Source organism: Gouania willdenowi, chromosome 3 (assembly GCF_900634775.1).
Source record: "Gouania willdenowi chromosome 3, fGouWil2.1, whole genome shotgun sequence".
Taxonomy (NCBI): domain Eukaryota; kingdom Metazoa; phylum Chordata; class Actinopteri; order Blenniiformes; family Gobiesocidae; genus Gouania; species Gouania willdenowi.
The window spans coordinates 19,463,229-19,482,732 of record NC_041046.1 but is presented as its reverse complement, the minus strand read 5'-3'; the positions used below and the strand labels follow the sequence as shown (position 1 = coordinate 19,482,732).

The following is a 19,504-nucleotide window of genomic DNA, read 5'->3' as shown; positions in this document are numbered from 1 at the left end:
ACAGAAAAGTACATGTATTAAGATCAATCTTCATTGGTTTTCTGAAAACACTATAAATTGCACTTCCTACCTAAAATATTGAAAGAAAAATATGATTAAAACAGTCACATCATCTGAGACTGACAAAACCTTTGTCAAACAGTATTTATATGGTTTTGCTATGGATGCTTTCATTACACACTGGTTGTTTCAGTGTGATGTGAGTGTTGTGCATTGATCTCCCTCTAGTGGTCAAACAGTGACGTAAAAGATACATCATCTGATTTTGCTGTGTTTGCCATTTCAACATCTACAGTAGTTGCTGATGTGAGCTGGAAACTAACCATGGTCACATTTCACTGTTCTGGTCTCACTCTCTGGTGTTACTCACTCCATGTGTACACACTGATTGTCTGAATCAGTGTTTCTCAAATGGTGGTACGTGTACCCCTAGGGGTACGCGATGGCACTACAGGGGGTACTTGAGAGAGAGAGAGAGAGAGAGAGAGAGAGAGAGACAGAGAGAGAGAGAGAGAGAGAGAGAGAGAGAGAGAGAGAGAGAGTGGAAAATGAACAAATAAGTGTAACTCTTGTTCCCACCCCAGGTGTGAGATGAAATAACATGTTCAGGAGCCACTAAATCAGTGTTTTTCTGAAAAATTAAAATAGTTTATTGAAATGGTTTGATGATTTTTATTATTTTTTTAAATAAGTAAAACTATATATATATGTATTTTTTTTTTTTTTTTTTTTTTTTTTACTTATCTAAAAAAAGAATAATAATCAAACCATTTCAATAATCTATTTTAATTTTGGAGCTGAAACATGACAGAGTCTGAGAATTGTTTTTATTTTGAATTGAATTCATTGTTGTGTTGTTTTATTTAAAAAAGAATTGCACATTTTGACAAACCTTTTATTTCATACAGATGCCTTTGTGGAAAATAAATTAAGTTCCAATTGTGCAAGATTTGGTCTCTTCCTTTTTAAGTTTATACATGAGATGTTTACTGTATGTAAGGGAACCGTGGCAAGATTTATTAACTAGTAACTTTTACTTTGAGTACTATTTAAATAAGCTACTTTTTATTTGTACTTGAGTATTTTATGTATGACTTCCTTGTACTTGTACTTGTGTACAATTTCAATCGAGTAACAGTACTTCTACTTGAGTAGTATATATCAGTACTCTTTACACCTCTGCATAAATCTGCATAAACATGTATTTCACAGCATGCCTGTCAAAATAAAAGTTTCTTAAGACAAGTCTAACATGGGAGACATTAAGTATTTAATCATTTTAGACCAGTGGTCCGCGAACCACCCAGTACAGGTCCGTGTCCCACTTTTGGGTCTAGACCCAAGAGAATCGCTGGTTTAGATAATTTGGTGAAAGACCAACATCTCTGTAAGTGATTTATCCTAAGAAACCTTTATATTAAAAAATAATAATAATTTTACTGATGTGATGGATTACATGCTACCACGTCTAGCTGACATCATCTTCCAGTGACATGAACATTCATGATAAAACAGATGCTAATGTAATGTTCAGTAAAGTAACATTTGGGAAATATATCTTCTACATTTGATTAATACAAACAGACTTGTTCTGAGTTTTTCTTCAAACCTGTTTCCTCAGCTGATTCGTTGGTGTTGGAGTTTTTCATCGTTGTGGTGAGGTATGGTTTATTTGGCCCTGAACAAAGGGTATGAGGAAAAAGAAGACATTAATGACTTATTTCTTCTTCTCTGTTTTGTGCTTGTTCAACAGATATAAATCTGAAGCAGTTGATCTGTTTGTCTGATAGAGAATTATTGACAACAAGCGCCAACATATATCCTCTTTGCCAGATATCGGCAGTTATATAGATCAATGATCCTGATTCACACTTTATAGGCTTGGAATTCATTTTTATCCCCATTAATAACGATGCAGTGGGTTCAAATGTATGGACACCCCATAAAATTTGGTGGAGTAATTATTTTTTTGTTTCTGTTTTTTTCTTGTCTGCACATGCTGTCAAAAGTCAACGCTACAAGAAGTGCAATCTTTTTTAGACAGCAATGCATGTTTTGTTATTGCCATCACCAGCCCCCCCCCCCCTAAGGAAGGGTAAGAAACACTTTATTAAAGGGAGAATATAAAAAGAGAGGGCAGTGTTACACTTGGGTGAGGGGGTGGGGGGAGGTGGAGGGGGAAGAGAGCAGGGAGGAGCGATTCAAGGTGAAAAAATGGAAGGGTGGGGAAGAGCTGATTATTGCAAAGTGAGAGTGAGATGTGAAGGCGTGAGGCGTAACTATAATGGTGGTGGCTGTGGGCAGAGGGAAGGAGTGAGTGGTAATACCTGAAACAGGTATTTGGGATCAATGTGTCTATAGTTAGGCCCACTACCAGTTTTATCCCACAGTCCAAGGCATGCTAGTGCATCGTAGACCGATGTATGTGCAAGAAACCGCCACTGCAAACCCAAGCGCGGGGGCCAGGGAGCCCAGGCAACCCCCCCATGGCCGAGCAGCCCTCCAGATGCAATGCACCTTAGTTATTGCTAAAGTGCCGACCAACCACCCCACCCCCCCAAGGGCCCAGCCAGACCGCCACACCGGCATGCAGCGTGTGCAGACCAAAGGGGGTAGTCCTCAGTTGGTGGAGTATTGAAGAACCAACCTGACATAACTGAGTCAAATTTTATAAAGATCGGTCATTGTAAATATTTGAAATTTTGCCAATGATCAAAGATAAGAATTTTTCATTTTCCGAAGCTGATTCAGAATCAGTATATTGATCAGGATCCTCTCCAAATTTTTTAAGTAATCTTTCATGGCATAAGGTCTATTTTTGGTTAAAATACTAACAAACAAACAAATAAACGCCAGTGAAAATATTACTTCCTTGGTGGAGGTAATAAATGAATGGGGGGAACCAAAGAGAGAACCAATGACAAAGTGATGAAATCAATAAGTAATGAAAATCAATCAAAAATATATACAGTTAAAACCTGAAGTAGCTTTAAAGTAGCAATGAATCTAATATTTTACCTTAAATATTGATTGGCAAAAACAATCATAAATCATTGATCACTTTTTTTATGATTTTGATTCCTAACTAATTTGATGTTAGCTGTTTTTACAATGGAGCATTGTAATTTCATTTTCTGAAAAAAAAAAATTATTTTAAATTCGATTTCTGAATTAATTTTTTAAAATCTGTTTGCTGAATTTTTTTTTTTTTTAAATTCGTTTTCTGAAAGAAAAAAAAAAGAAAAAATCCGTTTTTCGAATATTTTTTTTTTCAAATCCGTTTTCTGAATTATTATTTTTTTTTAAATCCGTTTTCCGAATTAATTCTTTTGAAAATCCGTTTTCCAAATTCTTTTTTTAAAAAAATCTATTTTCCGAACTAATTTTTTTTTCAAATCCGTTTTCCGAACTAGTTTTTTTAATACAGAGACTGGTTCTGGGTTAAAAATAGAAATTAATTCGGAAACCTGATTTTTTTTTTTAAATAATTAATTCTAAAAAAGGATAGAAAAAAAAAAAAAAATATATATATATATATATTCGGAAAACTGATTTTTTTTTTTTTTTTTTTTTTTTTACTGACAATGCTCCATCATGTGTTACAATGGTGACATAAAGCATCAGAACCTGCAGAGGGGGGAAACTTTGACATGTTTTACTGTAAATCCCATTGGGACAAAAATCTGCTTGAATATAAAAGTGAAATGACTGTTGAGCCTGGGTGTGGCTGTTCATACTCTGTGTGAGAGAGAACAGGAATGTGTCCACTATAATCCCAGTGTGGGACAGATGTTTTAGCTGATTGTCTCTGGTCCACATGAGCAGACCTGATGTTCCCACAAACACACCCGGAAGAGAAGCCGACACTTGTTTGCTTTGCATCAGATTTTCTCACTGGTGAGATGAACTCAGCTAAATAATCGACAACAATGTAAACTGCATTTCTTTTCCTGATGGTATGCTGAGACATCACAAAGCATCAAGCAGAAAATGTCCAGTCACGCAGAAAAGAGTTGCACACCATACCAGAGGGAAGAGCACCACTGGTTAGCAGACAACTAATTATATTAAATACTATACAAAACACAAGAACTTTGTTTTCTAATAAACATTTAAAAATATTTAAGACTTGTTTCAGTTATTGTCAATTTGACAACTCAAAAGAAGTTTGTATTTTCTTTTCAACTCAACATTTATTCAAAAAGCCTATCTTACTATATCAGTGTTTCTCAAATGGGGGTACGTGTGCCCTTAAGGCTACGCAATGGCACTACAGAGACACACACTAAAGAGAGTGTTGAAAATTAACAAATAAAGTGTCAGTCATGCCATGAGATGACCAGAAATTATAAAAACTACAGGAAATGATCTATTCAGGAGACACTAAATCAGGGTTTTTCAACCTTGGGGTTTGGATTTTATGTGAAACATCAATATAGTTCAACTAAAATTTTGTAAAAAAACAAAAAAAGTGAGCTCAAACATGATCAAGAACTCATTTTGTCTTCGGGGTCGCCAGAAATTATTGTTCTCAAAATTGGGTTCACGATCCAAAAAAGGTTGGGAACCACTGCATTAAATACTGTTTCTTTCCACTTATTTACAAAATGAGATTTTTGAATGTGTGTAATCACTTGTTCATTCCATCATTATGCTCTATAGTTGTTTTTAAATCATTTTCTAAGCAAAACGTTGTAGTCGGACAAAGGGGGTATTTGGATTGAGAAATAAGAAAAAGGGGTGCTTGAGCCAAAAAAGTTTGAGAACCACTGTTCTATATAATCTGCATAGAAGATATTGGTAGGGATTGTATTTTTTTAAGCTATTAATTTCATGATCAGTTATCATTGGAAACACTATAGAACTGCAGTAAAGCCTGACTTGAGATGGTGATGGGAGCCATATACATCGGAAGCTCCGGAGCAGTGCGGCGTGTGCTAACCCTGGCAGACAGCTGACTCAGCACCTCCTCTGTTGTCTGTGTGCTCACTCAACAATGCTTTTATCATCGGTGACAGAACACAGCCTCGGGGCTCAAACGCCACTCTCACAACACTCCCAACTCTCACAACACTCCCAGCATTCACCACCTCCCAAGCCTGGCCCTGGAGTTCATGGAGACATGTCTGACCCCTGATTGTGGTCCACCATTTCTCCTTTCCCCCCCACAAATCAAACCAAAAACATGAATTAAAAGCTTGGAGTACCTCAAAAGTAACACGGTTACTCACATAAATGTTAAATATACCAGTATTAAGAATAACAACAAATCTGAGCATTAACATAGGAAAGAACAAAGAGTTTTTTTTGTCATTGTTTGTTGTCTTTTTGTGTAGTTTTTTTCTGAGTTTTTAGTCATTTGTGGGGGTTTTTTGGAGTCGCTCTATGTGTTTTGTTATTTCTTGTCTGTTATATTTGCATTTTGGTAATTGTCAACCTGTGCCTTTTGTTTGTAATTTTTCAGTATTTTTGTAGTTTTATGTATTATGTCTATCATTTTGTGTATTTGTTGTTGTTTTGTATGTTTAGGTGGTTGTTTTGTGTGAATTATGAGTCCTTTTGTGTATTTTTGTAATCTTCTCTGTGTATTTTTGTAATCTTTGTGTTTTTGTTGTTGTTGCTTCATGTATTTTTTTGTTGACTTTCTGTGCATTTTGCTGTTGTTTTGTGTGTTTTTGGAGTTATTTTGTGTGTTATGTTGGGCTTCATATTACTTCCAATTTCTTGAATTACAATTTTTGGTGGATTTGTCTTTGGGGCTGCACAGAAAAAAACCAAGGGCCACATGTGGTCCCCGGGCCAGCAGTTGCATATGTCTGTCATAGATCAATAAATTAAACATCAATTGCTCAAGAAATATATGAAAAAAAGGTTGAAATTGTTGCTCGAAAGTTTGTTTTGATATTCCCCGTGAATACTCATTGAAAAATGACATTTTCTGAAAGGCTTCCCACATTGCATTGTGGGATGTGGAGTCCAGTAGACGGATGCCTAGAAGTGTTTAATGTATTTCATTCTTACTGTGATTTATTTTGTTTGCCTCCAAAAACTCTGCCAAAAAGACTTCTCAGCATATTTCTGGTGTTTTCAAGGACTGAAAGTTGCAGCAAATCAATGACGGAGGTTTATTTTGTGGCTTGTATATTTTCTCATGGTCTGTCGCAATAAAACTAGAGGTGGAACAAATTAGAACAAAAAGAAGAAGAAGAGACACAAGAAATCACAGTAAGAATGAATGAAAACACTTTTATGTATCCGTCTACAGGACTCCACATCCCACAATGCAATGCGCAAAACCACCAAAAAATGTCAAAAAGCGAGTTTTTACAATGGAGATGAAAACAAACTTTGGAGTGCAAATTCTTTGATTTATGGATCTATGAGGCCTACACTATGTCTATCTGATAAAAAAGCAGCTTTAAAGCCATTGGCTGCGTTCAAAATCACATACTAACGTACTACTCATCAGTGACGTACAGTCAGGGTAGGCAAGGTAGACAGTGCCTACCCAAGGGTGAATTGATATTTTGATTATTTGTTTTAATTATAATATAATTATAAATTATTTATTTTTCAATTTCCGATAGACTAAAGTACCTATAAGTTTGAAAGTGTCAACATTTTGTTCTTTTCAAAGACCAAATCGCTAAATATTGCTATTTCCTAACCGCTGTAAGGCAGGAGGAGGCCACACCCCTACTCAAAGGCACGTTGCTGCTCTGCCTCTGCTCCCATAGCATGTTTTTATGTGTTTGCGCATGCGCAGTCAGTTCTCCAAGATGACAACCATTTACGCTCTCTACGCTTGTCATTTTTTCCGTGTTTCTGTGTTTCCATCACAAACGAGTACGGAGGTTATATTGAATAACTGTTTATGTTTCTTTAATGGTGTTTTACAGCGTTGATTCTGTTAGATGGCTAAATTCTTGGGTTTTTTCTTTCTTATTATTAATTTTATATTTTGATAAGCGCATTGAGATGACTTTGTTGTAAATTACGCTATATAAATAAAGTTGACTTTAACTGAATTGAATTGAATTAACGCTTGCCAGCAGAAACATATCAAATTGTCATTCTTGTTGACATTGGTGGTCTCGTTTTGAACCTCCCTGCCTACCCTACCCTAGTGCTAACGGCACGTCACTGCTAAGTCTGACATCAAAATGAGTATGCAGTGCATTCACATTTGATAGTATGGAAAGATTGAGTACGTGAGAAATACCCGGATGTATACTATATCGGGACATTTTTGAAGTACGCACGGTGGGCTCACTAGTCCTACCATGACCCATGATGCATTGCGAGCGGAAGGTAAAATCGTCAAAATAAAAGCGTCTCTTTTTGTCTTCCATCAGTTTTTAACGCTTTTGAAAAAAAGGCTCATGTTTTAAAGTTAACCGGAAGTTTATTCAGTAACACAATGGCGGGTCTTATGCAAGATTAGTGGATCAAATGACCACATGTTGATATTCTTATTGGTCACTTTCTCACTTAAAACGCTTTCAGAACTTTCAGAGGTGGAGAAATAACAGAGATATTTAGCCTCAGTTTGCTTCAGGTTTTTGGAGGTTCCAAATGCATCTTGGGAAACTTGGACGTGTACTTCAATGTGAACGGTTCATCCTAATCATAGTATAGGCAGATATATTGGCCGGCCGATATATCGGGCCTATATATGGACTTTTTTCAAGATTTATTTAGCACTTTAGAGTAGCCATTAAAGGAAAAAAGAAAGAACATAAAAAACATCCATTCGGATCTATAAATATACAACAAAAAAGAAGTAAAAATCAGATATAATAGGATAAGGATATAATATAATATATAGTGCCTGATCAAATATCCTTATCCTATTACATCCTTATTATTGTCGCCCTTCACTGCACTGCTTAACCGTCCTGTACTTTTTGTTTTACATGGTTGTGTGCAGGTATATTTAAAGTTCCATAAATATTAAGAGTTCTATTGGTGTATTTATTTAATTTCTAATTAGGATTTATATCATATGTGTGTTTCAACTGTCTTTCATAATCAATATGCTTTAAAAAAAAGTATACCTCAAATATCGGCTTTAGATATCGGCCATCGGCTGAAATATTTTTTTAAAAATCCCATATCTGTCGACCTCCACTGTACTCATTGTGTGTGTAATGTGTAGTACGTTAGTATACAATTTCATACACATACAATGTAAGCATCCACTTGTTAAGCAGTCATCAGTGTGAGTGCGCCAACAGCACATTTACCAACTTTTCCAACGTAGTACAGGATTTCACTGGTTTATAGGTGACGTCTTTGACCCCGACAGTGGTTTCACATGTAGCTACATATCAACAGCTCACCTCATGCTGTGTAGCACGTTTGACCAAACCGCCATGTCATATGATGTTCATTTATAGAGCATTTTACCAACACGCTCAGGAGGTTCAGATTTGTTTCTGAGGAGAAGAACAACTGTAAATGAATAGAAAACAAAGTAAGAAGGTAAACCCGTGTCATTAGCCATTGCGTTGTGTGCTGACGTCTTGCGAGACTTTAAATTTAAGTCACCGTGGCGGCTGTGATTTAGCTCAACACATGTAAAGACTTGCTCAAAGGTAGTCACGGCATCGGCTCAACTTCCCAGCTCAGCTTCAGGCTCCCAAATGCTGCAAACCTGCATTCCCACACCTGCCCCAGGCACACACTGTTGGCCTCTTTGCTCTGGCACAGAGCAAGACAGGGGAGGATTTAAGAGACAGAAGGATTCCCTGTGATAGGAAAGGTGGGAGGGAGAGATGGGAGCAAGAGGAAGATTTAAAAATTGGTTTGAATTGGGACAAAGAGAGAGAATTGTACATACCAGAGAGGAGACACAAAGCAAATCTCCAGAGGTAGAAAACAAGCACCGAGGATCTGATGTTCAGTGCTAGGGGGTGAATGTGCACAAGCCACTGCATGCACCTGTGTGTGGATGGAGAATGTAAGCTTCCAGGGAACCTTCAGGTGTCACAATCACAAGCTTTTCCCAATGAGTGACCACAGAACAGACATCAGGCTCCTAAGTGTGAATAATCTACCTGTGATGCACTGTACACGTGTAGTTCTTATTTGTTTCTCGAGACAGCCAGATGCTTTAAAATGTGTAGGAAATTACTTATTTGTGTTGCTGAAACAGAAGCTATTTCCTGGAGCCTCAGCACGGGCCCCTCGGGGCGGAAAAGGGGCGTCTGAGTGATCAACAGAGGTCTCTGAATACCAGAAGAGCTGACAGGTATGTACGTATTGGAATGTGCTTCTCAGCCACACCTGGAAGAGCACACCCACAGACCACAGACCATCTCACTGGTTGATCTCTGTGCTGACTGACAGCTGGAGCAGCTATTTGGCTCTGGCTCTCAGGATCCAGGGGGGCAGGTATGCTGAGTTCTGTGTGGGAACCAATGGCAGCAGAGGATTTGACCCAAACCAGGCGGAGCTGTAGGGAAATAAAACTCATCAATGGGGTGTGTCTCTAAAGTTTGTCAGCAGTTAAACGGTAAAGGGCCACTGCTGCAGGAAGTCTCTTTTGATTAGTCGACTACAGCAGAGAGATCCTGGAGGCCGGCAGATGAAGAGAACCTACAGAGATGGACTTTTTGGAGATGTGAAGCGAACATCTTCTCTGAACATCAGGGACCTCTGCCTCGGAGCCTGTGGATGCCTGTTTTTATACACTTCATGGTTTGAGTTCTTCAACAAAGGGTGATCTCTGCGTGAATAGATCCCTGCTTGTTGTCTGTCAGGTTAAACAGGTGCTGCTGTTGCACTTTGGTTGTTCACGTCTCCTTATCACTTTTCCAGCCCAGCTATAGATTCAATATTCGTTGGACGGAGAACTGATAAGGGCATGTGCATGACATTACCTACAAATGCTGAAGAGCTACATCATGTTAATAGTAGCGTGTTTCAGAAATGAGCAAAAAATAACACCAATGATCTCTTATTGGACACTGTGACATGCTTGTCATAGTCATTTTAGGGTTTTTTTTATATATATGTTTAGAGTCGCATACATTACATTTTACTGCTTATTTATTAAAATGTTGGCCAACGTTACTCAATCACTGCTATAATGATGACACAGTCTGTGACTGACCTCCACACTAATTACAGCTGGATCAATGAATTGCAACACATTTACATCTCAGACTTTAAGCTAATACACAAATGTGTTTAGGGAAAAGGTTTCGCTCGTTAGAATTTATTTCAATGTATGAAAATGAAATGATATCTATTGTATTTTTCATTAAATGTTTTTACACGCTTGATGCTTTTACTTTAAGTAAAAATCTGTCTCGTACAGCAAAATGAGTTTTTCTACAGAACAATAGGAATATTTGGAAAGTCAAATATGCTACTTAATACTGGCTGCTGTGGAAATATATAAATAATATATGCTTTTTTTTGTCATGTATATAAATATGACAAAATCTAGGTAAAGGGTTACAGATTTTAAAGTAATACCGTGTTGATCAATTTTTAAGTGATTGTAATGTCTTCATGATATCTGCATTTCAATTTCTATAAAACACACTAATGTTTTTTTTTTGTTGTTGCAACAATCGACTGAATTGCTAATAAAAAAACATGTTTTTATTGTTGAGTCATCATGTACATGGTCCGACGCTGACGGTTTTTGTTGAAAACATTTGTTCATTTTATTCCCATTCAATTCAAACAGTCACATCGGATCAGAATAAAGGAATGAAAACCATTGTTTATTACGCTGTCATGACACATGTAACAGCATCAATTACACAACGCACGCACGCACACACAACTTCCTGCGAGTATTACTGGCTGTATTGTCTTCTATTCACCCAGAGGGATCTGCTCCATCATTACACAATAGGAGGATCCCAAATTGCACATCAAACAATTAACATAATCTCTCCTTTTCAAACATGACTTCACATGTGGCCAACTGTGGCCACTCTAATTCAGTAATAAAAGAGAAGCCGGTAACACTTTAGTTTAAGTTTTATACATAAGGCTGACATTACATTGTCATTAAGTGTTGTTTGTTACCCTAACCCTGATCTTAACCCTAAATATACCTATTCTTAAGATCCCTCCACCAAACCCAAAAATGCCAACACAGCTTGAAAGGTGTCACAATTTAGTGAACAACACTTAATGACAGCCTGCGTGACACCTTATTCATGCTAAAGACAGATAATGTCAGCCTTATGTATAAAACTTAAAGGAAAATGTTATTGAATAGCCAAGTAATAATAATAATAATAATTAGGTAAAAATGTCAGAAGATTTAGATGAAACTTAAAACAATGCAGAAGCAAAAATAACCCATTATTATGCAAATACTGGCTTTGCTTTTTAAATATTACATACCAAAACAGCAATAACATTTTATATTGATGTTATATTGATACATTACAATCATATATAACAACAAACTCTTCATCCTAAAGAAGTCACAAGTTATGACCCATAATAAAAGTGCAACACAAAACGATGCCCTCCTCAGCGTAAAAGGTTGGCTACGGTGTTTAAACCAAACCAACCATTGAAGCGCTGACGTCCCACAGCTTCTTAGCTGCAGTGTCGTCCCGGGCCTGTGGGGCGGGTACTTTGGGGGCACAATCACTGTAGGAGGAATGAAAACGTCATCATGATGACAATGCAAGTCCGTGTCTACATGTCTGTGTACGTACCTGTAGTAGAGGCCACTGGTGTTGGCCAGGCCCTCGTCCACAGCGCAGTAGATGCTAGTCTGGGCTCCTTCTCGGGGACTTTTAGCCAACGTCACAATGATATGGAAGATAATTCTCTGCCACAGAGCCAATGTGGGGAGGATATGACGTGCCAGCTCAGTGCGGACAACGCCCGGGTGAAGGCTGTACACGGTCACCCCAGTGCCTGATCATTAATTCAAAAGAAGAGTTAGTACAACATCTTGTTAGGAGAAAAGCAGAGGAGACAAAATGATTAAAAGTAACAATAAAAGATGTCAACTGAGAATTAATCAAAGGCTGGATCAGACTTCACAATGTCAGGATGAGTTTTACATGATAGGTGTTCTATTAGTAGGGTTGTGCAATGCCATGATGACGATACGATACAAAATATCCTGATATACAGTAATGGATTACAAGTACTCACGTTACTGTAATTGAGCTGCTTTTATGGGTATTTATACTTTTTTGAGTATATTTCTAAATCAGTCATTTTACATGTACTTAAGTATGTTTTGAAAGAAGTAAAGTAATTTCTTACATTTTTAAACCCAACCGTTACTGAGTAAATTATGTATATATTTGTTTTAAAATCATCAACGGACATTGTGAAACTACAAAAAATGAACTAACCAGACAACGTTCAATCAATTGCATCACATCATAGCCGACCAATCAGATTAAACGTAATGCACCCACCAACACAGCATTGATTGGAGGTTATATTATCACTTTTAGAGTTCATCAATGTAGCTAAACTTAGAGCCTGAGGATCGTTTTTATTTTTGATTGAATTTATTGGTGTTATTTAGTTAAAAGTTGTACATTTTGACAAACCTTGTATTTTATACAGATGCCTTTGTGGAAAAAATATTAAAATTCCAGTTGTGCCAGATTTGGTCTTTTCCTTTTTAAGTTTCTACATGAGTTGTTTACTGAATGCGAGGGAACTGTGGCTAGATTTATTACCAAAAATAAAGTAACTAGTAACTTTTACTCTGAGTACTTTTGAATTGAGCTACTTTTTACTTGTACTTAAGTATTTTATGTACAATTTACTTGTACTTGAGTACAATTTCAATCAAGTAATAGTACTTTTACTTGAGTAGTATATATCAGTACTCTTTACGCCTGATACTACACAATATGATGTGCATTACAAATTTCACCTTTACAAGTATAAAATGACATGGCATACAATTTATTTCATTTTTTTTTTTTTTAAACTTGCGAGAACAAGTAAATGGAAACTAACTGTAATTCGAGTATCAATATTAAAAACAAGTGGTATGTTTATCAAACTGTTAAAATTACACTGTTCAAAAAAGTTGAACTGTTGCTTCCACAACACATTCTGATTCTGTTCAGTTCTTAAAAAAGTAACCACATACTTATCAAAAGGTGTCCAGTAAAGTGCAATCAAATACCAAGCTCAAATGCATTGAGGAGTTTAGTTTAGTGCTATGCTAATGTTAGCGCAATGAAAGTATTATTTCCCTAAAAACCATCATTTAAAAAATCTATTTGGACATTTTTTGGATCAATACGATAATCATCCGGTGAAATACCGCGATATATCACAGAATTAATTTTTCCCGTACACCCTTAATCTTAAGTGTGTTTTATGTATACTAGCGCCCCCTCACACCCTGAGGTCAAAAGCTGAATAGGTTTCATTTCGGGGCCGTCCAGAAGTGAATTAAAATTAAAATAAACATTTTGAAATGACCAAATTACTCCAAAATCACACATACACACACTTGGGGTATTTGGAACACGTTGACTAAGTTTCAGGTGGAACTCGCACCGCGTCTGGGAGATATTTGCTCCACACACACACACGCACACATCCACACAGACGTTCCTTGCTTTTATAGGTAGATGCTGTGTAAAGTACCGTCCAGCCGTTTGGCCAACTCTCTGGCAAAGAGAACATTAGCCAGCTTGCTCTGACAGTAGCTCTTCTTGCGCTGGTAGTCTTTATCAAGGTTAATGTCCTCAAAATTGATTTGACCTGCAAAAAAAAACCCCAAAATCAATAGCAGGCAAGATGTCAAGAGGAAAAGTCATCTTTAAAAAGCCAAAAAACTAAATAGACTTCATAAGTGTCACCAAAGAGCAGATTTTACCCTTCTCGTGAGCCATGCTTGAAACAATGACAATGCGACTTGGGGCGGATTTCTTCATCATGTCCAGGAGACAGTTAGTGAGGAGAAACGGCCCCAGATGATTGACACCAAACTGCATCTCAAAGCCATCTTCAGTCTGACTCTTAGGACACATCATCACACCTGGTGAAAATAGGCTGAATGAGTTCAGTAGGACATGGAGACGATATCAGAGACGTGAACGCAGAGCTTCCAGTAGGAGACCTGCGTTGTTGATGAGGATGTCCAAGTGCTTTTCGTTCTCCGTTACATTTTTGACCAGATCGCGAACAGACTGCAGACAGGCCAGATCCAGCTTTCTGACCACAACGTTCCCATTTCCGCTCTGCTGTCGGATCTCATCTGCTGCTATATGAGCTCTGGTCATGTCCCTGCAGGCCATGATCACTCTGGCCCCTTTACAACCACAACAAATACACAAATGTAAATCATTTTAGTTTCATGACTATTTTATGTACTTGAAGATCTGTTTTTCTAAATAATTATGAACATTTCCACAATTTAAAACAGTGATTTTGCAGATATTAAAAACACAATGTCAACACTTCAGTTTCACACATTTACTTCAATGGCCCAGTTTAGAAAGTGCAATGTGAGAGAAACCCACACGTGTCAAACTCAAGGCACGGGGGCCAAATCCGGCCCTTAAGAGCAGTGTTTCTCAAATGGGGGTACGTGTACCCCTAGTGTTACGCAACGGCACTATGGGGGTACTTGAGAGAGAGAGAGAGAGGAAAGTTAACGAAAGAAAGCATTAAAAATATGGGGTTTTATAATGTTTATCTTTAGTTGAAAATGATGATAATACCAAATAATACCAGCAACTCACAAAAACGACAAAGTAAGACAAAAATACAGTGAATAATAAAAAGAACAGACAAACAACAACAAAATACACAAAATACATTAAAACACATTAACTCTAAGATCGAAATATTTTGTTTTTATTCTATCTTAGATTTTTTTTTCCCATTATTATAATGAATTTCATATTTTGATAGCGCTATGAAATGGCCTTTGTTGTAATTTGCGCTATATAAATAATAAATTGATTGATTGATTGACTATTATCAGCCACACACAAAGTGACAATAAGACACAGTAAATGAGAGAATAACACAGAAGATCACTACAAAATACACAAAAATTACAGGAAACTTACAAAACAACATAAGAAACAACCAAACAACACCAAACACACACACACACACACACACCGAAAGAGCACCATTTAAATAATACCAACAACACACAAAAACAATAACAAAAACACAGAAAATAAGAGAAAAATATACAGAATAATAAAAAAAGAACAGATCCACAAGAACAAAATACACAAAATGACACCAAACAACACACAAAATGATGATAGAGATGATTATTGATTAGAACATGAACTGAGAATACAAGGATCAGTGTTGGTCCCACATCAGAATGAAAGAAAGAAATTTTAAAATTAAATCTATTCAGGAGGCACTTAATATTGTTTCATTCCCTTATTTACAAAAATTAGATTATTTAAAATGTTTTTTTAAATCACTCATTTATTAAAAAAAGTAAGAGAAAGGGGTACTTGAGCCTAAAAAGTTTGAGTAACACAGCTTTAGAGTATGGGCTGCAGGAGAAAGTAAAAGCATGAATTATGGTGTAAATGACAAAATAATCCAGTTGTAGATGAATGAATTCAGCAATGTAATGAAAGCCTTTTATATTTTTAGGGGCTTGCATGTTTCCTTTGTTTATACCACATGAACGCCGTCATTTTTTATTTCAAAGTTTTGCCATTTCTCACAAACAATGGCACAAATCTCCTGTAAATTACAAGGAAATTTGTGACAAAATGTTTTTAAGTGAATTGAACTCATATTGTAAACTAGTGACGATGATGTTGAAATTGCTCTTTTTTCCTCCCCACCTATAATCTGCGACCCACTTAAGATCAAACCGGTCCGTATTTGGCCCCTGAACTAAGATGAGTTTGACACCTCTGACCTAAGGTAAACGCACACACATTATATTAAGCAGAACATGCAAACTCTGCTGTTTTAAAGTAACAAAACGATCAGAAACCCTGCTTTTACATTTTGAATGTCTGCACACTAAAGTGTTAAGTAGTTAACTGTCAATTATAAATTACCTAAACATTTATTCCTATTTTTAATTCAATTGTGCCTCTAAGTTTCATTTGGTTATGGAATTACAAACGTGTTGTCATGTCAAAGCCAACTCTGGGACTACCACTGCTCTGGCTGTATTAGCCATCATGTCCAGTTTGCTAAATAATGTACCAGTACCCCAATATGTAGCTTCAAACAACTGTCAGGACAAAGAAAAACCTCATTCAAATGGAAGGTGAGGGTCCTCAGAGGGAGCCTCTCACCAGTAGTGGGCCAGTGGGGACGCCAGCCCCCACAAATATGATTGGCTGCCCCACTGTTAACGTCCTTATTAAAATAAACTGTTAATGTAACACTTTATTTAAAACGAAAAAGTGAATTCCCTCAAAACAGATCAAATATAAAATGGTACTGGTTGTGATTATTAATGCTGTACTATCGATTATGTTTATTTTATTTATGCACATGTATTCTCATTATTATTGTTTATGTTGTTTGAACTGTAAATATTTATATATATATAAATATATAGAAAGGATCCAAGAGTCCACCCCAGGGCTTGAACCAAGGACCTTCGTGCTATGAAACGGAAGTGCTAACAACAAAGCCACCATGCGCCCAAACCTGTGGATTTTATTGCAAATTCAAAATAAATGAGAAGTTTATGTTTTGCATTTGACAGGGGCCCCACAGTGGCCCTCTGGCCCTCTTTGTGCCACCCCAGTGAAATGGACGTGGACACGCCACTGCCTCCCACCTCTGCAGGCCAGATCCAAGGCCGTCTCCTTTCCAATGCCAGTGTTGGCTCCAGTAATCAGGACTGTTTTCCCATCCAGCCTGGCCTTGCTCTGACACACACCGCCCGCCATCCATCGACGCAAGGTCACCACCCCCACCCCTGGAACCACACACACGCACGCACGCACGCGCGCGCGCACACACACACACACACACACACACACACACACACACACACACACACACACACAAAACAAAGAAGAGATGATGACATTTCTCTAACTATTTATAATCAGACATAAAGAGCCTGGAAGGTAAGATATTAAACACCAAAAATAAATAAATCAATTAATACATTTAAAAAAAAAAAAAAAAAAAAACCAAGAGTAATACAGTTGAACATGGATCCCAGCCTTTTTTTACATCATGACCCTATTTTGAAATTAAGATATTTTTGGCGACCCTAAAGACTTTTTTTTTTCCATTCTAGAATTAGTTTGTGATCAAGTTTGTTATACTGCATTACAAATACACAGTTGCCACTCAGTATCAGAAGCAAGTTGTGCCAGCTCAGATATTTATATACTGCACTTTATTATTATTTTTTAACTAGATTTATATTTGGAAAAAGTGAAAGTATAGAATACAGTTGTATAAGGTTGTGCGTTGTTTTAATTGGTAAAATAATAATAATTAAAAACGTTAAAAAAAACCCTACATTTTTTTAAATCAATTATTAAACATTTCAGTCGACCCCACATGGGTTCGCGATCCCAAGGTTGAAAAACACTGCATTAGTTAGTAGGTAATATGAGATCCATCCTACAAGTACGACAAAGCAGACAGACAGACAGACACAAAGCATGCTTTTTTAAATAGGAAATACCTTCATCATAATTAAACAAAAAAAAGTGTCATAGTAACAAAAACACCGCAGTGACGTCATTACCTGTAACTAGTAACACAGTGAGACCTGTGGCGTGTGTCTCTATGAAGTTCTTCACCGCTTCTCCGTAGTGTTGCATGTTGTTGATAAACTTCACCAACCTGAAGAAATCCTAACAAATAGAGCTCCAAAGTTCACTCAGCGCCTGTCTGTTTATCACACACACAGTCTGACCGTCATTTTCTGCGTTTGTTGTGACAAATGTTCGGCTCCAGAAAGGGGCGTGGTCGGTAACACCTTCAATTTCTTCTTCTTCTTCTTCTAATGGTTTCCGGCAGGCTGTACACTAAAAGAAGCGTAATGCTGCCCTCTTCTGTTCACTTAGAGTCACTCCATTTTAGATTCTCAAATAGAGGTTGGAAGATTGAAGATACCTCACGACTTGCCTTATCTATTAAAATCGACTCTGTTCTTGGTGCAAATATTGACTTTATTGAAAACACTGTCAGCCCAAGAGTTGAAAGTTCTTTAAATAACGTTCCCCTTTCAACAGAATAACATCCACAGGCCAATAGAACATGGGAAATAGTCTCAAGTTGACCACACTGACATAATCCATCCGGATGTTTGCCTATTCGATTTAAATATGCAGCTAGTCCACAATGCCCCAGTCTTAATCTGGTTATCTTAACTTGATTTGATCGGCTAGTTGCCCACAGGAGTCTAGTGGCCTGCACACAAGGTTGACACCTAAAATAATGCCTCCCTCTAGACTCATTCTCCCACTCCCTTTGCCATTGCTGATACACAGTAGCTTTGAAAACACTGACACACTCAGCCTTCCCCAATCGGACCACATATTCAATTTCCGTCTCGAGAAGAGCCTTCTTTTCTAGCCTATCAGCAGCTTCATTCCCCACAATACCTGCATGAGATGGGATCCAGGAAAAAACAATACTAGACCCCATCAACTCTATCCGGTGAAGGCAACACAAAATCTCTACCACAGTATCTATCCTAGCCCCGGAGGGATGCACCTTCAATTTTAAAAACAAGACGCCTGTTAAATTTCACACCATTTGCTTTATTTCTTTTTGAACATGTAAAAACAAAAACAATACATATAAATTAAAGAAATGTCACAAATAAGTCATTTTCAAAACAAGTCAAAAAATTTCAGCAAACATTTACACATTCAAAAAAGGAGAAGTCTGACTTATTTAATCCTACCCCATTTATAATCCGCATAACCACTATGAGCTACTTATATAAACATACACTGTAACATATATGCACCCATACAAACATACATATATATGCAGAGGTGATTGTGTTTCTGTGTAAATGTAGAAATGTATAAAGAAAACACATTAAATGTTCCACCTTAGACGCATTAATGGTGTCTTGCTGCCATCTGGTGTTCAGTTTTAAGCTTTATTTTGTCTTTTGCTCTCATTCTACCTGCTGTTCTGTTATTGTTTTAATGCTAAAGCTTTATTTTATTTTTTCACATTTTGGGTAAAGGCAGCTTTGACTGATTACCTTTTTTTAATAGTTAATCTCTGAAACTCAGACTTCTTCCAGCTTTCTGTACATGAAATGTAACTTCTTTCCTAGTCCTTCAAAGGTCAAACTGGACTGTTTGTGGCCTTTGAAATAACTTTGATATCTCTACTTTAAGAGAAACATGATGTGCTTTTATTTTGGAATTTAGACTGTGTCGGTCTTGCTTGTCGACGTAGATCTTACGTCAGACGTGTAAGAGTACTTCATGTTATTTTATTTTTATTTTTTTGATGGTTTGAACATTGTGATAACATATTGAAACGTGTAATTGTGAACATCATGATTATCATTTTGTTTGTTTTATTTTACTTT

The 19,504-nt window shown here is 37.0% G+C and overlaps 1 protein-coding gene across 2 annotated transcripts; it reads right to left on the bottom strand.

The window, feature by feature from the left end:
• Nucleotides 1-10,712: 10,712 nt before the first annotated feature.
• LOC114459648 (retinol dehydrogenase 12) lies at nt 10,713-17,928 on the bottom strand. 2 transcript variants are annotated; one of them, XM_028441840.1, is made up of 7 exons: nt 17,690-17,928; nt 16,760-16,900; nt 14,090-14,281; nt 13,847-14,008; nt 13,615-13,731; nt 11,697-11,901; nt 10,713-11,628 (listed from the first exon to the last, which is right to left on the bottom strand). In XM_028441840.1, exons 1-7 carry the CDS (start codon nt 17,763-17,765, stop codon nt 11,532-11,534), a joined length of 990 nt encoding a protein of 329 aa, XP_028297641.1. In that variant the 5' UTR covers nt 17,766-17,928; the 3' UTR covers nt 10,713-11,531. The 2 variants fall into 2 exon arrangements, with proteins under 2 accessions (XP_028297641.1, XP_028297645.1); XM_028441844.1 differs by lacking the exon at nt 16,760-16,900.
• Nucleotides 17,929-19,504: the final 1,576 nt, after the last annotated feature.